Below are 24,829 nucleotides of genomic sequence, written 5' to 3' on the forward strand. Positions count from 1 at the left end.
CTTATTGTACATAGAGGCAATGTTAGCATTTAATTTTGGATGACTTCGTGACATTGAATAACAACCGTATTGTATATATAATAACAAAAGCTCAACAAGATCATCATGATAAATGCACAGTTGGACTGCATATCCAATTTTCCGTTGAAAAAATATCGATATTTAATTCCTATATTTCAAGATTTTTTTATTCTAATTTACATAGGTTGCTCGTATATTGGGATCCCATAATTATGAAATTTTTTGGGATTTCTAGCATTTCTCATTTTTCAGTTACGCTCATTTTTTAGCGAATCATTACTGCATAAACTTCGATGATTTAATTTCTAAATGCCACTAATTACAAAATTTTAATTATTCCGTGCTGATTCCGTGTTCTACTAATAATAATAAAAAGAACTGTAATGCTGTGATTATAGCACAAGTGTATATATATGAAACATAAAGGATAACTAACCAATTTATATTATTAAATTTAACCAACCAATTTATATTATTAAATTTAATACAAAACCAAAATAACTAAATTGTAATAGCCAACTTTTGACCAGCCGAACAGTGACCTGGTAAAGTACAAAGATAATAGTGTGGCCCAGAGGATTTAAGGGGAACGGTGGCTGGGCCGTTGGCCCAGACCGCGATCGGCTTTTCGGTGTTGCATGCGTCGTACGCGTCCTTCGTCACCTCCGCTGCGGTGTGCATTCCGGTCGGAAAATTAAATACTGCAACACAAATGAATAATTACTGCTTCCCTCATATTGTCCGAATAACAAAACATACATTACACTAACATCGTTGAAACGTTTACTGTATAATATTTAAAATATTTAAATAATACAAATATTGTTATTAAAAAAAATTACCGAGATTATCTCCGACCGCGAAAGTTTGGGAGGCAGCCCAGGACTTGTAGGTGTTAGGATGTGGTGGAATGGTCCAGCCGGTGGAGTCACCGACCGTGTGAGTGTTCTGTGCATCTGAGACTTGCATGTGCAGAGTTGCTATTACCATTACTGTTAGGACCAGTACGATGTTAAATCTTTCGCTAGACATTTTTTTTAAATCTATTGTTGTTTTTCACACACTTTCTCTCTGTTATCAAAATGTATCGAGACTTCAGTTATTTGTTCTTGTATTTGTAGAGATATACATCATCTGTATTTTTGATCACAATCTCCATTATAAAAGCATTAATGAGTAGTTCAACAACTACTCACATTTTGAAATACAGATCGCTTGACTTTTTTCACGTATATTTAAGTCTTTTGATCACATGTTAAAAATCATTATTTTTGAAATTTTCTTTTTCTGAATAAAAATATATATCACATATTTTTATTCAAAAAAATAATAATAAAAATAATGATTTTTAGCATGCGGTCAAAGCACTTAGAATTGCGTGCAAAAAAATTAAGCGACCTATATTTCAAAACGGAGGGAGTACTCTTCATTTACGTGATAAATTATATACAATATTTCTACTTATAATTTTTATTGATTACAATTTACCATTAAAAACATTAACGGACGAGTAATTAAGAACATGCTTGAATGATATTATTTGAATTCAATAAAACTTCATTTTGAGAAACAAATATCATATTTTTTGGTATTAAATATTCTAAAATTCTAATAATTGAGCATTTTTCCACCGTTTCCTTTTTGTGCATCCCTGTGGCCGAATGGGAAGGTATGCTACTAGCGAAGTAAATGGGATATTATCTATGATATCCCTGTACATTCGGCTTTTGCCAAAGGTACCATGAGAATTTTTTTAAATTTAATTTTAATTTTAATTTTAACTTTTTCTTTACTTTCCTAGTTATGACGATAAAGAACAATCAAACTCTTTTTTGAAAAAAACAACATGCAAACTATCCATGCCTTGCCATATCTCATACTTTGGAGATCTGTAATGTCAATACATGTGTTAACAGAAAAAAGTGGTTAACGATAAATATGAAAATTTATTTGAATATAAAAATAACGTTGTGAAAAATACAAAACAAACAAAGAATAATGGATATTATAGTTGATCTTGTATTTGATCCTTATGAGAAAGAGTTCTAAAACGTTCTAAGCAGGAATCCAGTTTTTGACACACAAGATATCCATTTACCCTATTTATTAAAGCTACCACATAGTTTTTCGGGCAAAACAACCTAGATAATGTAGGAGTTGGTCCATTCCATCAAAGTAGTGAGTTGAACTCGTAAAAGCCATCGTCAAGAAGAACGTGTAATGTAATGGAGAGACCTATGAAGGTAGAGATCTCATTAGAAGTACTCATGCGTCCCCAGCTGTAATTGGTCATGAGCTTAATCATTCTCTGATGGGGTGAGGGACCCATAATAGGAGTAGCCCTCGAAAGTATCACAAGAGACTTAGTGTATAATACTGATGTCCGTTGATCCAGGGCGGCCTTGGAATAGAAATGATGAGGCTTGAGAGCCTTGCTCTAAATGCGTTTAAGAGAGGACTCACAAGACTGACGATCCCGAGATGTAGCGAGCTTTGGATTGAGCGATCCCGAATATGATTACCCAGGATGTGATGACCCGGGGTCATGAAGATGTTTATAGCCATCCCGTCCTTGAGAAAATTATAAATGTAAACAAGCACATGAGATGTATGGATGATCACGGTCTAGTTTAAACCGCAAATTCCGCATAAACTAATCTAATATTAATCCGATCTAAACCGAAATGAGGTTTACGGTTTCGGTTCGACTAATTTGAAAAACTGCCATTTGTGGATTGGTTTTGGTTTTATATTAGACCAACCTGTTATAAAATCAAACCTCATATATACATATACATATAAATATTTAATATTATATATATGTACAAAATATTATATATGTATAAATATATTACTTCTTAAATTTATACTTGTTGGGTTGCTGTTATGTTGTTTAAAACATTTACTCTTTTAATTTATCAGACAGCTGCATTTCTATTATTTTCATTCCTTTGGAACTATTGTTGAAGTAGTTTTCAATTAAATTTTGACACTACTCTTCAATTGATTCAAGTTCATGCATTTTAGACTAAAATTCATATTTTAATTTAACTATGTGAAATTGTGCTTTAATGGAGACAAATTGATAATACTTTATTTTCTAGTATTATTGATGAATCCTCGTTCCTGATTACAAGCTTTAGACATAATCAACATGTTTAACCGAACCATCAAAAACCGCATCGCTTGATTCGAGTTAGTTGGTTTGCGGGTTAGGCGTTGGCTCGAAAATTTTAAGAAACCAATAACATATGATTTGATTCTGGTTCTACCTCCAACCCGAACCAAATCGGACCGCGATCCCCCCTGAATTGAGATGAGTACGTAGATCGGTCAATTTTAAACTCTTTTTAAATATGCTCCAAAAGCATTGTAATTGAGGAAGTTTACGATGCACTAGATTTTTATTGGTTCAACGTTAAAATTGAAGTTCGTCAATTACTTAGTCACTCCATCAATAATTGATGAAACTGACAATAGATTCTTTATCATGAATTCGATTGATTGACCGATAAAAGGATGTTGTATTAAAAAAATCAATTATGTTTATGTTTTGAGAGATGTGATTCATAAATTGTTATATTAAAAATTATAAAATAATTAAATATTTTAGATAATAATGATGCCCATTATGTTAGTTGACAAGTTAAGAAATTGGTGGAGCTTAAGAGCAACTCCAATGCAATGCTATGCTTGGTTCTATTGCTATATTATAGCATCAAAAGTAAAAAAATTCAACTCCAAAGGGGTGCTATATTTGGATGCATCCATGCATAGATGCATCTTTGGTTCTATATTTGAAACCAAAGACGGATCCCTCTATGTTGCCACATCATCAATAACTAGAAATTGGTTGAGATATCTAATAAAATTTAGGTAAAAATTAATGAGTTGGTTAAATTTGAAACTAGTTATAGAACTTAGCATTGGAGTGCAAGTTTTATTTTAGCACCAAAAAACACTTTTTGATGCTATATTATAGCAATAGCAATAGATATATAGCATCTAGTATTGGACTTGCTCTAACAGATGAGGACAATGCCAAAAGCCCAAAACTCCATGCAAACAAGTCTAAAATAGTACTCCCTCCGTCCCTCTAAATTGTTTACGTTTAGTGTTTGCATGCATTTTGAGCCTCGTATAAAATATAGTTCTATAACTTTTTTTTAATTTTTTTTCTGAATAAAAGTTTAAAATTAAACTTTTATTCAGTGAATTTTTTTAAGAAAAATATATTTTGGAGTTACACTTTAAATGAGTCTTAAAAAGCATGCTAAAAAGTAACGGAAAAAAATGAAGAGATGAGTATCAAGTTCGTATGTTGCGGGACCTCCAACGTGTTATTTTAAATAGCAACCCATCAAGAGTAGACATGTTTTGAATTATGGGACCCGGAAGTAAGGCGTAAATCGATACGGACTATCTCGGCTTATATCCGGCTCGAAAATATGACACATGTCTCATATTTATTTTGAAAACGATCCAAATCTAACAGAAAAATTAAGTCCGTATAATATATGATCCCGGATATGAGAATACCTATACCGGCTCAGATTCGGTATCATATAATTATTCATAATATGATCTCACTCGAACACCCGAATATCATCCACGGTTTATATTCGATTCGAACTAATATACATATTATATTTTAAATCCATCGTATTTGTAATTAAATAGTTATCATTTTATAAAATTTTAATGGGTGTTTGGATGAGACTTTTAAGTCCGACTTCTAGAGTTATAAATTATTCGTACCGTTCCTGTAAAAAGTCGAGAAGTACTTAACAAAATCTAAGAATTCTACCTTTTGTTTGATGACTTATGCTCTTTTCTCAAACACTTGTGAGTATTAACTAACTTCTAACTTCTGCTTCACTTTTTTTACTTTAAACAAGAAGTACTTATTTTAAACTCAACCAAACGACCCCTTAACATCTTATTTAAGTTTATATCTTCATAAAATATAATTTATTTAATGTGATAATACTTATTATCTTCATATATATTTAATAAATATGAGATATACCAACAAAGACAAAAAAGACTAAAGTAAAAATATTAGTTGTTAAATAATTCAGATAATTTTGAACCTATAATTTGATTATAAGAAATTCACTTATAATATAAATGTGATTAGATTAAGTGAAAAGACAAATATTCCAACTAAAGTTCAAATGTAAAATTATTTTTAATTTGAAATTAAATTTTAATACTCCAATCGGATATTAAATTACATAATGATATAAGTTACTTAATTTTAATGAAATTATATGTAGACAATTGTTTCAAGTATTCTAATATTTTTAAAATAAAAATAGAAAAATATGAATTATACAATAATAGAATTCTAATCATTTCTATAAAATTTAGACTATAATATAGAATTATTGAAAATAAATTTATAATTATGGATTCACAAATAATTTTAAATGATCAAAAAAGTTTAAGAAATTCATTCATGAGGAAAATAATCTTAAATAAACAAAATAATATTTATATTAGTATAATATGATAACATTTTTTTATTTATGAAGAGAGTTAAATAAAAATAATTTTTTTATCCATTAGATATAAATAATGTAGGTAATAGATGAATTTAGTGGACATAAAATATTATTTTCACATATACGAGTATTATCATATTAAAAAGTATAATAAATGAATAATAATAAATTAATATTCTATATAGCGTAACGGACACCGTAGTAACGGACGTTTTGATAATCAACGGAGGAAACGAGGAAGCCCAGGGTAACGCCTACAGGAATATAACACGTGTGATTACTTGACACATACAGATGTGAAACATGCAGGAAGACAGTGCATAACAACAAAAAATGAGTGAATAAAATGTTCGCTAAGTGAAAAATAAAATTTTTATCTCACTTTTTCTTAACAAAAGTACTACTATAATAATAAAAAAAAAATTCATTCTTGTCCCTGCTTTCTTAGAAATCTCGCATCAGAGTTAAATAGTTTTATATCCGACGGTGTCGATTCTGTGCTGTTTCATTTGTTTGGCTGTTTGATCTGGTTAACCACAGACTTTGGGGTGTCTTGGAGTTCTTTTCTCTTACCAAAGTTTAATTTGCCCCTGTTCAGATCTATTTTTAAGGTGAGATCTATTTTTAAGGTGAATTGACTTGTGTTGTTGTCGTAAAGTTGTGTTTTCGATTTTTTTTGTCTGCTAAAATCTATTTGTGTTTGTAATGTTACTGTTGGTGAGAGAGATAAAACTTCCCTCATTTTGTGCTAATTTTTAATTTTTTCTTGAAACTACTGTGTGTTAAATTTTTTGATATTATGAAGTATCATGTGCTCTGTAGCAAAACAATTTCTAGGGGAAAATTGATTTAGCTATTTTTTGTTTATTTTTGAAAATTAAAGTATTTGTTTGGGAGTTGTTTTAAAATTCTAGCAGCATATGTATCTTTCTAATAATATTTGTGTTATTTTGGTTTATTTTGCCATATAGCTGGGAGTTGGATGATTTTTAACTGTGTATATATGCTTAATTTAATAAGAGGTGTGTGATGTATGTTGAAATAACTTTATCACCTACTATTATAAATATTTTTTAACAAGTGAAATGTTAAGATGACCCCATCACTGGGATTAAATAACCAAGACATGAAGAGTAAATTTATTCTTCTTATAATAGCAAAAACTAGACTTGTTGAACCACTTGGTTCATGTGAGATCTCTATTGTAACTTTTTAGTATACAGTGTTTTCTTATTTTTTTAAATACTCTATATTTTCAAAGCACATCCTGATTGTGATTATTAAAAATAAAATCGATTATATTGTTGTTCTAAGGATGTAATTTTGAATACTTTCTGAAGTACAACACTCAATATATATGTTGTTGATGTGATGGTACATTGCTATATCCTAATGGAAATATTTACGGTGACATAAAAATTCTTGGCAGTGAGCATGGAATGCAACAGAGAAGAAGCCATCAAGGCCAGAGAATTGGCTGAAGTGAAACTGCAAAGGGGTGACTTTCAAGGGGCTCAGAAGCTGGCGCTGAAGGCCAGAAATCTGTTTCCAGGACTTGATGACAACATTTCACAACTGCTGATCGTTTGTGAGGTTCATTGTGCTGCTCGTGATAATAGCATTGCTTCTGAGAAAGACTGGTATGGTATTCTTCAAATTGGAGGAATAGTTGATGAGGCTGCCATCAAAAAGCAGTATCGAAAACTAGCACTACTTCTTCATCCTGATAAGAACAAATTTGCTGGTGCAGAAGCCGCGTTTAAGTTGATTGGAGAAGCCATTGAGGTTCTCTTAAACCCAAAAAAGAAGTCTCTGTATGATAAGATGTACAGAGCTTTTAAGAGACATGTGGTACCACAGTCACCAGCTCATCAAGTGTATCAGAGTGACAGAAGTGCAGTTGGTACTAAAACATTCTGGACCATTTGTTCATCTTGCCATTCAAAATTCCTATATTCCAGGACAGTTGAAAATAAACTCAGGACGTGTCTAGTTTGCAAACATGAATATGTTGCATACGACTTAAATGCTCAAAGTGCACCCCAGGCAAATCAACCAAATGCTGTTGGTTCAAAAGGTTTAGCTCCTACTTTTTCCAGTTGTAAGTCTGAGACAACTTCTAGTGTCAAAGGCAAGCGCAAAGTGCACACAAGCCAACAAGATGAGGAAGTGATCTTTGACGAAAGTGTGCAGCCTGCTCCCAAAGAGAATACAAAGAATGAAGATGTCTGTAATTGGAGGAGATCTTCTAGACAGAAGCCTAAAGTTTCTTATAATGAAGATCAGATTGCTGATGACTTTCCAGACCTTACACAATGGTCTGCAGGGAGCAAATCTGGCTGGTGTAGAGAGAACAAGGAGGAACATGGTAAAAGTCACGCTTCTCCCAAAGCATCAAGTGTCCCAGATAATGCTGAATCTGCTCCAAAATCGGATACCAACTCATTACCTGAAATTTACAAGTGCCCAGATTCCGAATTCAGTGACTTTGATAAAAATAAAGAGGAAGCGTCCTTTAGAGTTAATCAAATCTGGGCCTGCTATGATTCAGTGGATGGAATGCCTAGATTCTATGCTCGCATTAGGAAGGTACTTTCCTCTCCGTTTTCTGTCAAATTTACTTGGCTAGAGCCTGCTCCTGAAAATGAAAGCGACATTAATTGGGCAAGTGTGTTACCCATAAGCTGTGGAAGATTTCACCATGGGGCTACTGAAGAAACTTCTGACAGGCTCATCTTTTCCCATCAGGTTGAATTTGAAAACTGCAGCAGTAGAGGATCTTACTTAATATATCCTCGTAAAGGAGAGACCTGGGCTATGTTTAGTGATTGGGATATTGGATGGAGTTCTGATCCTGAAAGCCATAAGCCTTTCAGATATGATCTGGTGGAGATTTTGACAGATTTTAAGCAAATCGTGGGGATAGATGTTTGCTACTTATCAAAAGTTACAGGTTTTGTGAGCTTATATGAAAGAGATTACAAGAATGGGAGTTTTTTTAATCAGATATATCCCCATGAATTGCTAAGGTTCTCTCACAGAGTTCCTTCCAACAAATTATCTGGTACTGAAAGAGAAGGTGTCCCAGCAGGATCATTTGAACTCGATCTCGCTGCTCTTCCTAACAATACTGATGAGCTTTTGCAACCTGAGGAAGTGAAAATGAGTTCCCAAACTTCTCCTGAAGATGAGAATCCCAAAAATAAAGATGAAAAAGTCAATACCAGACATGAAAAGACCGCTTTTTCAGATAAAATTCCTTCTCTTCGTATTAACAAGAAAAGATCAAAAGGAGATACCTATTATGACTTTGAGATGGACAGGGCTGCTGGGAATTTTGGTCGCGGCCAGATATGGGCTATGTACTGTGGACAAACTGGGTTGCCTATGATTTATGGTCAGATCAAGAAAGTTGAAGCAACCAAGTTGCTTACAGTACTGCTGAAACCATGGTCCTCAAAGGAGCCGAGCAGCTGTGGAATTTTCCAACTCTCGGCTGAAAAGCCCCAACTTTATTTCCCAAGTTCTTTTTCACATTTGATGAGTGTTGAATATATCAGCCAGGACAAAGTTGAGATTTGTCCAAGAAAAGGTGAAGTCTGGGCAATTTACAAGAACTGGAATGCTGGAATCTTGGATGAAAATCCCTCATACGACATAGTTGAAGTTTTTAAAAGCAATGACAGCTCTGTTGAAGTCTGGTTGCTTGAACATTTTACTGGATCGAGATCCATATTCAAGCACCAAAGAAGGGACAGAGGGTTTAAGATTACACTAAAGATACCTCATAATGAATTCCCAAGATTCTCTTATCAGATTCCAGCATTCAAGCTCTCAAATCAGAACGATGGATGTTTAAAAGGCTTTTGGGAGCTTGATGTCGCAGCTGTCCCTCATGATGCTTATCGTGACAAAGCATGAACACCTGGAACATGAGGCAGGAGCTTGGCTTCCAATTCATCTTAACTGCAAAATTTGAAATGGCCGAATCCCCATTCAAATTTTAGGTGCAAGATGTGTTGAAATGACATGTAGTGGAAGCAAACTAAATAAATGTTGGCTTGCTTGTTTAAGACTTTTATGTTTAGCTGTGGTCTCAGGTCTGCATTAGAAACTGGGAGTAATGTAGTTTTCATTCAGTTAGATTGTTAAACATTTGTGAATTGCAGTTTGTGATGACAATTTTAAATGGTGTTTCGTGTTTTCTTCTTAGCAGATGTATATTATTATGTATTTGTTTTGGCATCTTAACATTTTTACTGAACTCATTTAGCAGCTGAACATCAAACCTTAGGGAAAAGTTGTTCCCTATTGTTTCAGCGGTTATTTTAACACCATAATGTCTGGATGAAAACAGAGGCGTTACAGGGGATTAAAAGGCTGAAAGCTCTGCTTATTAGCCTTAACAGAAATCAAAGCCATGTTGAAGATTGTGTGTCAGCTGCAACATCTGAACTTTCTTCCTTTCAAGGAAATATTCAGATTCAGATCTCCAGCCAAGTTGCAGAAATGGAGTGAAAATTCATGGAGAATTTGATGGTAGCTCTTGATGGAGAATTTGAAATAATTTTATTTTAATATCGTAATATTAATTATCATTATTTATTTTCTTCAAATTCCCAAGTCAATTTATTTTGAAATATATAATCATATTTAATATTCAAACGTCATGTTTCCCTCGAGTAAACTGCTCAAGCATTACTTCTCGTATGGACGTTGCCAACTTGCCCCACATATTTTATGGTCTATCTAATTTATTCAGATATGATAATTGTTTTTATTTTATAAAATTTTCAAGATCAATTACGTCATCTAGTCATCTAATTCTAGTCATCTAGTCATCTAGTCATTATTTTTGTTTCTCGTAACATTTTAATTATTATATAATTTTGTTTACTACTCACTTTTTTCTATATATAAGAAGATGAAAAGAGATTTTTAATTTTTATTATGTTTTGCCATAAGTTATTATTTATAAACTAGTGTCTTACATATTTACATAATTATAGTGGCATGTTTGAATTCAGAGTTTTTGAGAAAAATTAGAGATTTGAGGTGTTTTGGAGGTTTGACCACTAAAATCCGCTAAAATTAGTGTTTGGTAATTAGCGGATTTGAAATAGAGGTTTGGATCCAAAAAGCTAGTTTTTAAAGGTTACGGAGGTTTTTGGGTTATAGGTTTTGGTTTGTGTTACAAAAATCTAATCAATCAGTTTTTTTTTTTTTTTTGAAAATGAGAATAATTCTCAACGAGCATCGGCAATTCACTGTGATAATTCTTTCATTCAAGAAAGCTTATTATCTAACCGTCGGACATGCAAGATGATCGGGGAAATTTAGACAATAAAACTTTAATGTCCGAAAAGAAAAATTGGTCTTCTTCCAAGAATCCTGAAAAAAAAACAAGAGAAACAAGAAGAATATAAGTCGATATATTTAACAGATTATATTAAAATATTCTCACAATCATGATAACTCATGATTGAGACAATTAAGCTCTTAATTAAGGCGTAATAATAAGATATTAATGTCCTTAATTAAAGCACAATTAACGCCCTCAATAAAGAGGCACAATTAACGTCCTCAATTAGGAGGCACAATTAACGCCCTCAATTACGAGGCAAAATTAACGCCTCAATTAGGAGGCACAATTAACGCCCTCAATTACGAGGCACAATTTACGCTCTCAATTAAGGCGCAATTAGCGCTTTCCTTTTTGAAACCGGATCCCGTCCCGAAACCGCCGTCACCGCCATCATCGGCCTCCACCGCTATGCTATCGGTCAGGTTGCCTCGTCGTATGCGAAACGAATAATGAAGCGTCTCATTTGTAACACGAAAAATCACCAAAAACACCGAAACCAAACAAAACACAAGGATTAAACAAACAAACAAGATTAAAGTCAACACTTTTTCGCAATTCCACTCAAAATAAATCAGAAAATGAAAGTAACAAACAAAAAAACGAAGAGATACCTGAAAAACAGAGTTGCAATAGCAAGTATTACCAAAATTCTCAAAACCAAAATAACGTTTGCCTACGGGAAAGTGATCGCCGGGAGTTTTCTCGAGTTTAGAACCGGATATGTTTGTATTGCTACTTGCTAGAGAATATCGAAAAAATCCATCTTCACTTTGTTACTTCGACTGTTCAAGTCTTTTGTTGACACGAAAATCCATAGATATGATTGGTCGAGGATAATCAATCAGCTATTTACCAAACAGTTTTACGAGAAACAGCTAATTCAATCTGTTAGTCAAAACATCTACTTCAATCAGTTAGTCAAAACATCTGATTCAATCGACCACAGCTAATCGTTAATCGCTAATGACCAATATATATATGAATAAGAAGGTAAAAATAGCAGCAAAAAATCTTATAACTAAATTTATTTAAGGGTCCCGTGATGTACAGTATACAAGAAATTGGCACCTTTCTACTTGTCAAGAGAGTCTTTCTTTTGGAGTGGTATATTTAGTAAAAGGAACTAAGACCATCTCCAATCTTGTCTCTATCTTTATCTTCAAATCAACCCTTCAAACTTTATTCTTCTCCAACCAATCCTTCAAACTTTACTTTAAACTCAATTTAATACAATAAAATATAGAAAGATAGATACATATATATGTTGTGTGAGAGTTGGTCAAATAGTAATGAAGATAAAGTTGTACAGTATTCCTTCAAATTTGAAGATAAAATGTTGATATCTTCAAATATGAAGATAAAACCAGCGTTGGAGTTGTTTTGATTACTCTAACTTCAAAAATATGAAGATAAAGTCATCCGTTGGAGATGGCCTAAAGATACGAAAGCGGAGCGAGCATGCCACACGCAAAAAGATGATAGAAACAGAATTTTAAGATATTTATTGTGCAATTTGTTGGTGCATCAATGTGGCCATAATTAGTTCGAGCCTCGAGGTCTTTATCCGTGGAGTATTTGAATTGACTAGTGTTATGTATGTCATGTTTGTCCTCAAAATTTTATTTTCAAATCATGTGACAGATAATTTATTTAATTAAATAATTTATATGTAAAAGTTTTATTATCGATTATATATTATTTGGAGAAAAAATTGAAAACAAGTTTTGAAAAACGTAAAATTTTGATAGATTTAGACATATGTAATATCCTGCAAAGAGTGTATTTACTGTAAATGAAGTTGTATATGTAATGGAAAAAAAATTGGTATACGAATCTTGTTTTTAGACCAGAACCTCAGCGTATGGAGTCGGGACGGATTCAGACACAAAATTTTAAGACGGCATCAAGCAACTTTTCAGAAGACATTTCTATATTTTCAAATTTTGAGAGAACACTTTTATAATTTAATACTCCCTCCCAGTGGCGGAGGCAGAACACAATACTCAAGGGGGCACTTTTTAATTTTTAACATTCTAGGGGCAATTTTTAACATTCCAGGGGGCACAAGGAATAATATTTTGTAGATTAATATTGTCAAATATGTGGACCTCATATAAAAACATACACACTTTTCTGAAACCTATGGGGGCATGGGCACCCAGAGGCCCCCATGTCCCTCCGCCTCTGCTCCCTCCGTCCCTCTCATTTTTTTACCCTTTCTTTTTTGGGGTGTTCCATCCAATTCTTTACATTTCAAAACTTACCAAAAATAGTTAATGGGTCCCACCACTTCTCCACTTTTCTTTCCTTTTCACACTACTTTTACTCCACTATCATCTTTTTATATATTAAAAATCAATGGGTCCTACCACTTCACTCACTGTGCCCAACTCATACATATTTTTTAACCTCCGTGCCCAACTCATTTGATAAGAAATGGTTTCTTAACCTCCCTGCCCAACTCATTTGATAAGAAATGAGAGGGACGAAAAGAGTAAAATTTAGAATGATGAAAAAATATAAGGAAAAAAAAATTTATGGAGGACCCGTGTCCCCGATACCTCTCCTTACCTCCGTCTCCCTATACGTAGTCCAAGCAAATCGAGTCACCTAAATTGAAGGTGATTCCGAATTTCTAAATCTGGTCAAGTATTAATTAAATCAATAAGATGCAAATGGATTTTGAGTTAGAAAACACGCAAAGCAACATGTTTGTTGGCTAAGCATCGCACTTGGAGGGGGTCCAATTAACTTTTTTTTTTTTTTTTTGACGGATGGTCCAATTAACTGGATGCCCTGAAATATGCATGATTTTGACCTTAATTGCATCCCACACTAGATATCATTCATTTTATTTATTTGTATTTCTTAGGCTGAAGTTGCCACTCGTTTTTAATCAAATATTATGGTATATGCACGTCCTACGTAACGCCAATAAAATATGAACATGCACTTCTATAATGTTCCCAAACGTGTGAATCGGATCACAAAAGCATCTATCCCACTCATCATTTTTTTATATTACAATTAAGTGTCGAGTCGGCGAGTGTTTTGTGACTTATTTTCTAAAAATTAATAAGATATCAAAAAATCAAACCCAAAACCCTAGTTTTCTTTTTCTCTCTTCTCTCTAGCGCCTCCTCTTTTCATCTCCGATGGGGCTTCCATCGGTTTCCGGTGGAAAGCCCCAAATCTTTTCGTTTGATTACTAGTTTTTGATTGTTCTTGCTTTTTCATTGAGTTTCTTAATAAATCTCCATCTTCGGGGAAAGTTTTCTTAGATCTATATTACCGAAACTTTCGATTTTCGTTCTTATTCGCTTCCAGAGGCCTTTTTGGATTTGTGAGTGGATCGATTATCTCCTAAGCGTCGTGATGCAGATCTAATTGTTTTAGTTTGTTTTGATTATAGTTTGATTTCTCTCCCTGGTGAGAGTGTGTGATTTTTCTCTCCTTTTGTGATAGTGGTTTGGATTCATAGATAAAGCCTTTCGGGAATTGCATTTGTGGTCGATAGCTCAAACGGAGTTTTTGGAAAAGATGGTGAACACAGAGCAAGGATCTGTACCATCGTCAATTTCAACATCGCTTATTTGTCTCATCTTGGGTATGAAGACAGGCATGTTAATTTTTTCTATGTTTGTTCGACTCGATCATTCTTGTAGATGCCGTATGACCATTATTTATTGAATTATCTCCTTTTTTTTTTCAAAAAAAAAAAAAATTAATAAGATAAAAGGTTTATACTTATCTATTATTTTTAAATTTATTAAATATTTATAAAGTGTTTATATTTGCAAAAATGTATTGCTAAGATATATTAATCACCCGAAAAAATATATATCAAATTTATAAATCATCCACGTTCATGATTACCGTAAACATGTGACCAAAAATATATTCATATCTAAAAAATTGCACATAATACATCAAACGTACGGAAATAACATTTCAGCTTTTTTTATTAATGTGCTTCCTCCATTGTTCTAAAAATTGGTGATCAATCGCCAATAAATCTCAGTTATATAATTTATCAAACTAATTAAATATTTAATTAATCATCCAACTGATTTTTTATTTTTAATTAATTTTCATTTCTTATTTTTATTGATTAAATTCAACTCCTCTTGCAACATTTTCTCCGTCAAATAATAGATATTGTCAAAGAGATGAGGAGAGAAAAGAACATAAACAGGAAACACTTGGCAGTCTTAATCAAACTGCTTCCAGTTGGCCATTTCACTCCACCTCCAATAATAAAATACCCCAAATATCACAACACACTCCACTCTATAATCCCATAAAATAAGACCATAGTTGCCTAATTATTTGTGAGTGAACAGAGTCAAGAAGTTGATCAAAATGGCCGGACAGAAATACTGTTACAGAGATGTGCTTCCTTTTGCAGCTATGGTGACTATGGAGTGCTTGAACGTCGGCTTGAACACTCTGTACAAAGCTGCCACCATGAAAGGCATGAGTGAGCATGTTTTTGTGGTCTACTCTTATGCTGTTGCTGCTCTCTGTCTCCTCCCTTCTCCTTTCTTCACTCCCAGGTTTCTATAATCTTTTTCATGCACATTAATGTAATATGTTTCTTGAAGAACTGTATATAAACCGGTGATTTAAGATGGTTTGTAATGGAACATGTTTCTGGTCTATCAAGTTCGTGGTTTAAAATAGTTTGTGGTGGAATATGTCCCTAACTTTTATATGTGTACGATCATTTCTAAGTCAACAAATGAAATATAATGTTTTTTTTTTGTTTTTTTTACTAGTTGAAGATTTAGGTTTAGTTATACGATCACCTCGGATCTTGATCTTGATTTTTGTGAAACATTTGCGCAGAGGCAGGACACTTCCTCCGGTCAACTTCTCCATTGTATCCAAGATTTGCATCCTCGGGTTAATCGGGTAAGGTTATGTTGCCTATGCGCGGCTAATTTACGTATTCTTAAATATTTTGACTTATCTATTTTTATTTATGTTGAAGAATGACGAAAAACATTTGGTAAAGTTGAAGAGATTTGTACAAAATTGTAAAGTTTCTTGTCCGCTAGTTGTTTGTGATAAATTTGGAATTGGAATTTGGTGGTGTTTGTAGATGCACATCGCAGATCATGGGATATACAGGGATCGGTTACAGCTCTCCAACTCTAGCTTCAGCCATCAGCAACCTTGTCCCTGCCTTTACTTTCATACTTGCCATCATTTTCAGGTTTTCTTTTCGCAGGCCCGCTTTACTTTTTCTTTTGTCTTGCTATTCTTTTCTTGAACCCACGCATTTAGAGCTAAAACTCGTCATTTTCTTAAATCAGCATGATTTGTTTTGTTCATGATCTGCGAACTTTTTAGCAATCGGATGTCTTTGTAGTCTTGAATGACTCATTTCGACTTTCTGAGTCGCCCTGTCAACTTGTGAATTTTGTTGCAGTTCTAAAATTCATTAAGATCATGTTTGGGAACATATATTTCATTTCAAATTTTGGATTTTAAAAGTACATAATTTGAAGTGTCACTTTAAATCCTCAGCTTTATACTGGTATTTGAATGTACCGGATTTCAAATGAAATTCAAATTCAACATTTTTTTTGTATCCAAACATGTCATCTGATCAAATCTCAGAATTTCAAATGGAATCCAAGTTGTCATACTGGCCATAAATTTAATAGCATTTATATAAATCAAGTAAAAAGGGTGGTTTTTCAATAACTAAGATAATTTGGGTCATTTTCATGTAAATAAGTCGTGATATTGTTTATTTAGGCCTTATGAAAGTGCAAATTTAGCAACAGATTTGTTTCACATAAGTTTAGCTTCAATGTTAATGCCGAGTTGTTGCATATATTAAGTAGAAGGTCTTACCTTATAGTTGTTGATAGGATGGAAAGTGTTGCACTTAGAAGCTCAAGCAGTCAAGCCAAAGTGCTGGGAGCCATTGTATCAATATCAGGTGCATTTTTGGTCACGCTTTATAAAGGTCCAAGAATCATCCCAACTCCTTCTCTGTCTTCTTTATCTGTTCCTCAACTCCTGAGCTCCTCAAATTCGAACCCCAATTCAAACTGGGTGCTCGGAGGCCTTTTTCTTACAACCGAGTATATTTTGGTTCCAATGTGGTACATTGTTCAGGTACTACTACATGTAGCTTTTTTGCCTGCATTTTCAAGACTTCTCTATGATTCAGACTTGAATATAGTTACCCATCTTGTAGGCTCAAATCATGAAGGAATATCCTTCGGAATTAACAGTTGTATTCTTTTACAACTTAATTGTGAGCGTACTAGCTGGAATTGTGGCTCTGATTACAGAACCGGATTCAAGTGCTTGGAAACTTAAACCGGATATAGCACTGGCCTCTATAATTTGCTCTGTAAGTAGTAGTGGTTTGTGTTCTTATGGTATCAACTGCTTAAACAAAATCTAATATTCATTGGTTGATCACTGCCCTCTACTTCATTTTAGGGAATTTTTGGGTCATTCATAAACAATTCTGTTCATACATGGGTTTTGCGTGTAAAGGGCCCCTTCTTTGTTGCAATGTTTAAGCCATTGTCAATAGCCATTGCAGTCACCATGGGAGTCATTTTTCTTGGTGACACGCTCTATCTAGGGAGGTAAATACCACATTTCCTTCTCTGCACGCACACACAAAACACACCAACACACACACAAACACACACACACACAATCTCTATGTTCTAAACATTGTATGTATTTCTATGTGACAGTGCTATCGGAGCCATGATAATATCTATAGGATTTTACACGGTAATGTGGGGGAAAGCAAAAGAAGAGATGGGTGTAGGACGCCTTGATGTTGAGAGTTTAGGATCCCCGCCATCACAAAAAACTCCTCTACTTCAACAAAGTAGCCAGAACCAAACATTTGTTAGTTGATTGTTTTGGGGACAAATATATGCCATTAAGCCGCAATCGCTTTAGATTTAGACGATGTTCCATCAGCATGGAGGAACAATGTACTTTGTAGATACACTCAGAATGAGCACAATCAACATAAACTGTATGATAGATAGCAGATTGAGTCTCCTTGTGCCAATGTACAGGAAATATTAATGTAATGCAGTAAATTTCTCTGGTCGCGTGATAAGAGAAAAATGTGCGCGATGTAACATTTGTGTCATCTCTGCAACCAAATGACGATTATTTGGAACACCATCTACACTGAATATATTCCAAAGAAGAGTAACGACATTTGAAGCATAACCCTGAAGAGTTCAGATTTTATTGACCGGAAGAATTGTAATCAATTGTTGTACAACCATTACAAAGATCTCACTGTAAAAGCATCCAAGCATGTAGTCATGACATAACAACTCAAACATAACCTCTGAGATCTAGCAAAGTTTAACGAAAAATTCAAGAGTAAATCTCTAATGAATATGGACATAGAAGGCGTTTGATTGGTTAATAAGCCCGGCTAAAGAGAATCGGAACCTCAAACCCATGTGTTGGTGTTTGGATTAGCAATTTTATGACATGGAATGGGAACCCAATACCACTTGGAGGGTATATCATTCCTTACACTCTTCCTGGGATACCCATTCCCATACCCCTCATTCACAATCCTAATTCTCATTCCAACTCACGATCCAAACGCGCCATAGTGCTACTTCTAATGCAAGTTGAAAACATATGAGGGGCGTGTTTTGATGGTAAATGAGAATGGGAATCTGGAACGGAAATGAAGGATATGGGAATGAGTATACCAAGGAGTATGGAAGAATTGATTTACCCATCAAGTGGGAATGGGGCTCCTATTCCATATCACAAAATGACAAATCCAAACACCAGCACATGAGATCCGATTCCCGTTAACCGGACTCAATAAACATGAACCAAACACTCCCGAAGTTAAATGCATATTAAAACTGATTGTACAACACTAGAGGCCTCTTCATAATGATTCACTTCATATAACTTCATCATACAATCTGTTTATGCCTTGAGATCATCAGACATTGCTGAAGGTATGCACTGAGTGGTAAAAATATCTGGAATTGCAGCCTTTGCCTTTTCCATGTGCAGGACCACAATCTACACATAATTCAATGAGATTTTAAGTATGACAGATAAAGCAGACATCCTGAACTCCTAATAAGTAAACATTATAGAATACGTAAAACATTATTCACCTGTAGGTGACAATTGTGTAAAGAACACAAAGTGTAGGAGACAGTCAACCTGTTCATATTCAAGATGAAAATTAACGAATTCTTCATCACACTTTTCCACCATGTAAGCTAATCCCTTCGAATTTTTAACAGGCTTGCCATTAAAAGCATGAACCTTCAAAAGTAAACGGAAAAGAAGTCAGCAGCCAGAAATATGCATACTAGCATCCAATGTCACCCTGACTCTTTATTCAACTCAAGTACCCATGAAACTCAACACTTGGCCATGGACATGCAAAATTTTATATTAAACCACAAACATTCATTCCGAGACCGACACATTATAAATGTTTGAACACTTCTGAGCAAAAATATAGTATCTCTGTGTCTGGCAAAAGTAAGACATATCTTCGCAAAGTATAAGACTACTGATATTTTGTTGCCTTTTCCTCATCAATTTGACAACTTAACATACTGACATTGTAGTTCCAGAAATAATAATAACTTGCATCATTGTGTGTCTAGAAATATTTTTCCAATAAATGTTTATCCTCTTTGGGTTGGTGAAAATAAACATAACGTGACTCTCAATTTTAAGGAAATCTAGTGAAGTCCTCAAAATACAAATAGTATTCAATCCTTCTGACTCGAGTGTTGACTATCCTCATAGTCAATATTGAAATCCGCCACAAGTACCTATACAATTGTAAAGAGAATTTAGTAGTGAGCTCCGAATCAACACTCCGGACGTTCATTTTTGCATTTAAAAGATGCATGCAGCATCAGGGATTTGCGCAAGAGGTAAACAAATGTCGGCGGATATGACTCAGAAAGGGAGATGTATCTGAGAAAGAACAACTACTTGCTCGTCAACTGATTGTGCCATTCCATGCAGATGCTTTTCCAATAGTTTTACGGGGGCATCATAATCTGTTTCATACTAAAAATCATCACAAACAAATGTTGGAAGAAAATTATTAGTTAAGAACCTTTATGAGGTCAACATAGGACCTCTTATAATCTGCAGGTGATCAAAAAAAAAAAGCGGCGTACACTTACAAAATTTGAACCTGAGCAATAACCAGATACATGAATAGGTAACTCCTATAATTAACCACATTGCAATTTGATCAATACGTCAGGTTATAAATTTTAGTACAATTTTAATTAACCGCACCATACTTTTTTTTGTAGAGTTGTGTGGGATAAAATTGCAGTTTCATGCGGATATAATTGCTCTGTTGTCGACTTCATGTGGTATACTATGTTTTGTGACAAAGATAAATCCTACTCTGAAAAAGTTGTTCGTTGAATCCTTAGAGACGACAGATTTGAACAAAGATATGTTTTTGTTCCAATTACGATCCTGCCTAGGACAGAATTTCAATTTTCCCTTTTATATTCACGAATATACATACAAAACTATAGAATCACAGATAAAATCGAACATACATGCAAAATCAATGGAATCACGGATAAAATCGAACATACATGCAAAATTAATAGAATCAATCATAGACAATTCTCACATACTAGATCTAGTCAGTTGCTATAATTATACATACTAATATTACCTTGTTCAATCCAGCCGAATGAGAGCTATAAATTTAAAATTGAAGAGAAAAATGCAGTGTGGAGGGAGATTGGGAGCATATAGAGACTGAATGTGTGAAGGGAGATTAGGTGCGGAGAAAGATGGAGTGTGTGGAGAGAGTGACGACGTATAGAGAGAGAAAGAGCTTCAGCACGATAGAGGCATGGTCTATAGAGAGAGAATCGAGTGAAGAGAGACAATAAAGTCTAATTAGGCTTTTACCCCTCTTTTCGTTCTTTTGACCAACTAATTTTAAGTTTTTTAATTTAAAAAAGAAATTGTTGTAAATTACGATTTGTGCAACTGCCGCACCCCCATCCCCGCACCCCCGCGTATCCCATCACTGCCTCCACAGATACGACACGTGGCGTATCCCATGCGTATCCCGCCGCACCCCTGCACCCCCAAGTATCCCCTGCGCAGTTCTTCACCTAGATGAAGTATCCTTGCTTTCTAGATGAATAGTAAAATGACTAAAGCAGGAAGCAGCTCTGTTTATATGAAAAAAGTGTGACCTCTACTTCCACTCAAAATAATAATTTTTGGTTTCTAAAGATATAAGAAAAAAATATAAAATTAACTTCATATATTTAAAGTTTGGCATATACATACATATATTGGTTGTCCATTAGATGATCTAAATCGGTAATTTAATGATTATATAAAAAATGAACTGAAGATTTAACCTTTTGTATTAAATATATCATGAGCAGAATCGATAAACTCTCACAAACGAAAGAAACTATGTCACTCTAGAAGCATATACATACATAACTGAGTTAATACTCGAGCGTTTTCATAAGTGGAAAAAAAAAAAAACAGATCTTTTAGTTAAAAGTGTACCACATTTATAAAGACTAATTCTCTACAAGAGGAGGAAAAATGATTTTAGCGAGTAAATGTGAAAAATTGCACACATGCATGCATAGCAAAATAGCCACATTCATTGACAAAGTTCTACAAGAAAAGGCAAAATTTAGTAAGTGTACCTCGGAACACAAATATGGAACAGATACTGCTGAAAAAACAAATCCAGCAACAATGTAATACTATGAAGGTGGTTTTCCCTTTATGTGAGCTGGTATGAGCCTTCTGTGGGTTGCATGTTTTATATAGAACTCCAGAGTCTTAGAATTACGAAGAACCTTAACTAGGGCCTGATCTCCAGTATATTTTTGAGAAACAAAGTAACTGAAACCTATGCGTTCTCCATCCCTGAAAAGAACTGAATACTTGAGTCATTAGGGAACTAAGAAACAAGTATTTTCTTGAGAATGGACAGACAGATATTTTAATTGCATTAATGACATTTCACATCAAGATATAGAAGCAGAGCAAGAAATCTGCAAAATGGCAAAAAAGTTTTAATTGTCGGCATTCTCAAAGGTTGCAGACTAGTCAGGTTAACTTTTTTGGGCACATTTTACAAAATTACAATGAAAAGATTAAGAACGTTATCCAGCTCAAATACTGCATTGAATTTCAACTTGCGATATACCTCAACAACTGGTCATAGCAGTATTTCTATTTCTTAAGTTGAATATAATGTTTAGCTCGGGAATTTCGGTATTCCAATGTTCAAATGAATCATGATGTTAAAACGGACACTTCATCTTGCAACAACAATTCAAGTTTAGGATGATATAAAACAAATAAAAGGCCTTGCGTCAACTTGTTCACAGATGGTAAACTAGTACATAATCAAGAAACTCGAAAACTAAAAAAAAATACCAAGAAGATAAGAGTGATTACACCATCACAATCAGAGACTAAGTACATAACTAACATAGAAAATCTCATTATATTTTTCTCCCTCGCACACCACCATATAGCAAAATTGCCCAACTATCCCAAAGAACTTCCATCGGATAACATGATTAATAAAAATAACAACAGTATATAAAAACACACATTATCACCGCGCCTATCAATCGCCTTCCGTCTTCCTCCTCTTCTTCTTACTCAATCCACTCTGTTCCGCAGACTCCCCCGAAAAATTGCCCTCAATCTCCTCGCCTTTCCGTTTCTTTTTCTTCTTATTGACCTCACTCTTTTCCACCTCAATTCCATCATTTCCCTCAATCTCCTCCACTTCATTCCCCTCCCCTTTAATCTCCGTCTCATCCTGTCCGAAATCAAATGCGATGATTTGAGAGTGCTTTTTGAGGGACTTAGTAGACGAGGATGATTTAAGGTCCTTGTGGAACTGATTCAAGTTGGCAAAAGAGGTGGCGGCGCGGCGGAGATAGACGGAGACGGCGTGAGAAGCTCCGTTCTCCATAGAGACGAAATTGGAGAGGATTCTGGAAGCTGCAGCTAAAGAGACTGGCTTTGATGATACTACGTGTGCTGATACTGATTTCATTTTGATCTTAATTGAGTAATTGAATTTTCTAGGGTTTTGCAGACTCAATTGAAAAGTGAAGTCGGGTCTAGGGTTTATAAGCGTTTAGCGTAAACACACGGAGTATCAGCTGTTGTTCTGTTTTTATTTGAGTGAATAAAAATTATTATTTGATAATATATTTGTAAAAGATTCAAGTCACATCCAAAATGTTCACAATCCTGATTAAATTCGGGAGCTTTTTAAAAGTTGGATCAAATCCAGAATTAGAAAATAAATGGAAATCTGATAATTAAATCTAATAATCTGGAATTCTGGATAATTCACAGGTCATAAACTTCAAAAAATAATCAATTTTGTTCAATTAATACTTATATTTATGTTTATAAACCGGACTAAACTCTCTATTATTCTCGATATGACACTGAAAAGTTATAATATTATTAATAATAAAGATTATAATTAGAATATGATTAAAATATTAAATACATCTCATATTTACTATATATTATCTACATCTCAAATTGTAGAGTTTTACCTCGGTACCTCCTCCCGATATATCAAAAGTATTGTTATATAAAATATGACGAACGGTATAATTTATATGTAATATTAAGGTTTCGTTTGATACTATGTTACGGACAAGAACGATAGTTTTTTTGAAAAGAAATGTGGGTGAAAATTTGTTAAGTTAATTTAAAAGTAATTTTTCCCAATGTAGTTTTAGCTCATTCCATACTTTATAGAAATATTATTTTTAGCTTTGCAGAAGCTGTCACATAATTAACTATTAAACTTTATCAAAAAAATCTATTTTAATATTATAACTGAAAATATGTAAATATCAAAAATTAGCAACCATGGTATATCAATGTTTTATCATCATTTATTCTAATAGTATGGAAATGACCCACAAATAATGACTAAAATAACATAATTGGGAGAAATGACCCAAAATATCATTTATTGACGTCGGATAATCCGACATTTTGATTTTTCGGAAAAAAACGTTACATCATGTTGTGTTTGATCCGGAAAAAACTATAAAACCTAAGACGATCTGACGTTTTAGGAGTAAAACGCTACATGAAATAGTTTTTTAGAATGTCAAAACGCTACATCATGCAGTGTTCTAGCGTTTTGGATTATAAATGATAGGTCGGAGCCATTGAGACCATTTTTTTCAAATCCTTTGACACGCAGAATCAACACCTTCTTTAACAGCACACTGCTATCAGCATTGTATGTATTTCTTCTATGTGACAGTGCTATCAGAGCCATGACAATGCGCGTGTTTGTTTAGGGGAAGTAGAAGATGTATGTATTTCTTCTATGTGACAGTGCTATCAGAGCCATGACAATGCGCGTGTTTGTTTAGGGGAAGTAGAAGATGTATGTATCTCTTCTATGTGACAGTGCTATCAGAGCCATGACAATGCGCGTGTTTGTTTAGGGGAAGTAGAAGATGTATGTATTTCTTCTATGTGACAGTGCTATCAGAGCCATGACAGTGCACGTGTTTGTTTAGGGGAAGTAGAAGATGTTTCTTGCTTATGCTTTTCTCGACATGTTCACTTTTAAGAAGTTGAGAATGCTAGGTTTTCTCACAGAGTTTTTACTTCTTTTTCAAACACTTTAGTAACTTATTTACTTCTCACTCATAATCAACTTATTTACTTTAGATAAGAAGTTATTATATTCTTTTAAGTTTGCCCAAACGGCCCAATTTCTATTGAATTTTACATGGTGATGTTGTGGGAAAAAGCAAAAGAAGAGATGGGTGGAGGACACCATGATGTTGAAAGTTTAGAATCCCCGCCATCACAAAAAAACTCCTCTACTGCAACAAAGTAGCCAGAACCA

General features: G+C 34.0%; 3 protein-coding genes and 1 long non-coding RNA gene across 6 annotated transcripts; 2 read left to right on the forward strand and 2 right to left on the reverse strand.

The window, feature by feature from the left end:
• Positions 1-5,942: 5,942 nt before the first annotated feature.
• On the forward strand, positions 5,943-9,761 carry LOC108213346 (uncharacterized). Its single transcript, XM_017385129.2, has 2 exons — positions 5,943-6,139; positions 6,958-9,761. The coding sequence occupies exon 2, from the start codon at positions 6,963-6,965 to the stop codon at positions 9,447-9,449; it is 2,487 nt and encodes an 828-aa protein (XP_017240618.1). The 5' UTR covers positions 5,943-6,139; positions 6,958-6,962; the 3' UTR covers positions 9,450-9,761.
• A 5,346-nt stretch (positions 9,762-15,107) lies between these two features.
• On the forward strand, positions 15,108-18,026 carry LOC108214549 (WAT1-related protein At3g28050). Its single transcript, XM_017386612.2, has 7 exons — positions 15,108-15,449; positions 15,742-15,807; positions 15,998-16,111; positions 16,776-17,025; positions 17,108-17,266; positions 17,359-17,510; positions 17,625-18,026. The coding sequence occupies exons 1-7, from the start codon at positions 15,256-15,258 to the stop codon at positions 17,791-17,793; spliced, it is 1,104 nt and encodes a 367-aa protein (XP_017242101.1). The 5' UTR covers positions 15,108-15,255; the 3' UTR covers positions 17,794-18,026.
• An 82-nt stretch (positions 18,027-18,108) lies between these two features.
• On the reverse strand, positions 18,109-21,837 carry LOC108214551 (uncharacterized). Of its 3 annotated transcripts, none has more exons than XR_010289906.1 (3): positions 21,612-21,837; positions 19,050-19,968; positions 18,109-18,951 (listed from the first exon to the last, which is right to left on the reverse strand). It is a non-coding gene; the product is annotated as an uncharacterized LOC108214551 (long non-coding RNA). The 3 variants fall into 3 exon arrangements; XR_001805704.1 differs by having other exon boundaries at positions 19,050-19,203; positions 19,725-21,837; XR_010289905.1 differs by having other exon boundaries at positions 19,050-21,837.
• Positions 21,838-22,266: 429 nt separating this feature from the next.
• On the reverse strand, positions 22,267-23,105 carry LOC108214550 (uncharacterized). The gene has a single exon (XM_017386613.2). The coding sequence runs from the start codon at positions 22,985-22,987 to the stop codon at positions 22,550-22,552; it is 438 nt and encodes a 145-aa protein (XP_017242102.1). The 5' UTR covers positions 22,988-23,105; the 3' UTR covers positions 22,267-22,549.
• Positions 23,106-24,829: the final 1,724 nt, after the last annotated feature.

Source organism: Daucus carota, chromosome 3, assembly GCF_001625215.2.
Source record: "Daucus carota subsp. sativus chromosome 3, DH1 v3.0, whole genome shotgun sequence".
NCBI classification, from domain to species: Eukaryota; Viridiplantae; Streptophyta; class Magnoliopsida; order Apiales; family Apiaceae; genus Daucus; species Daucus carota.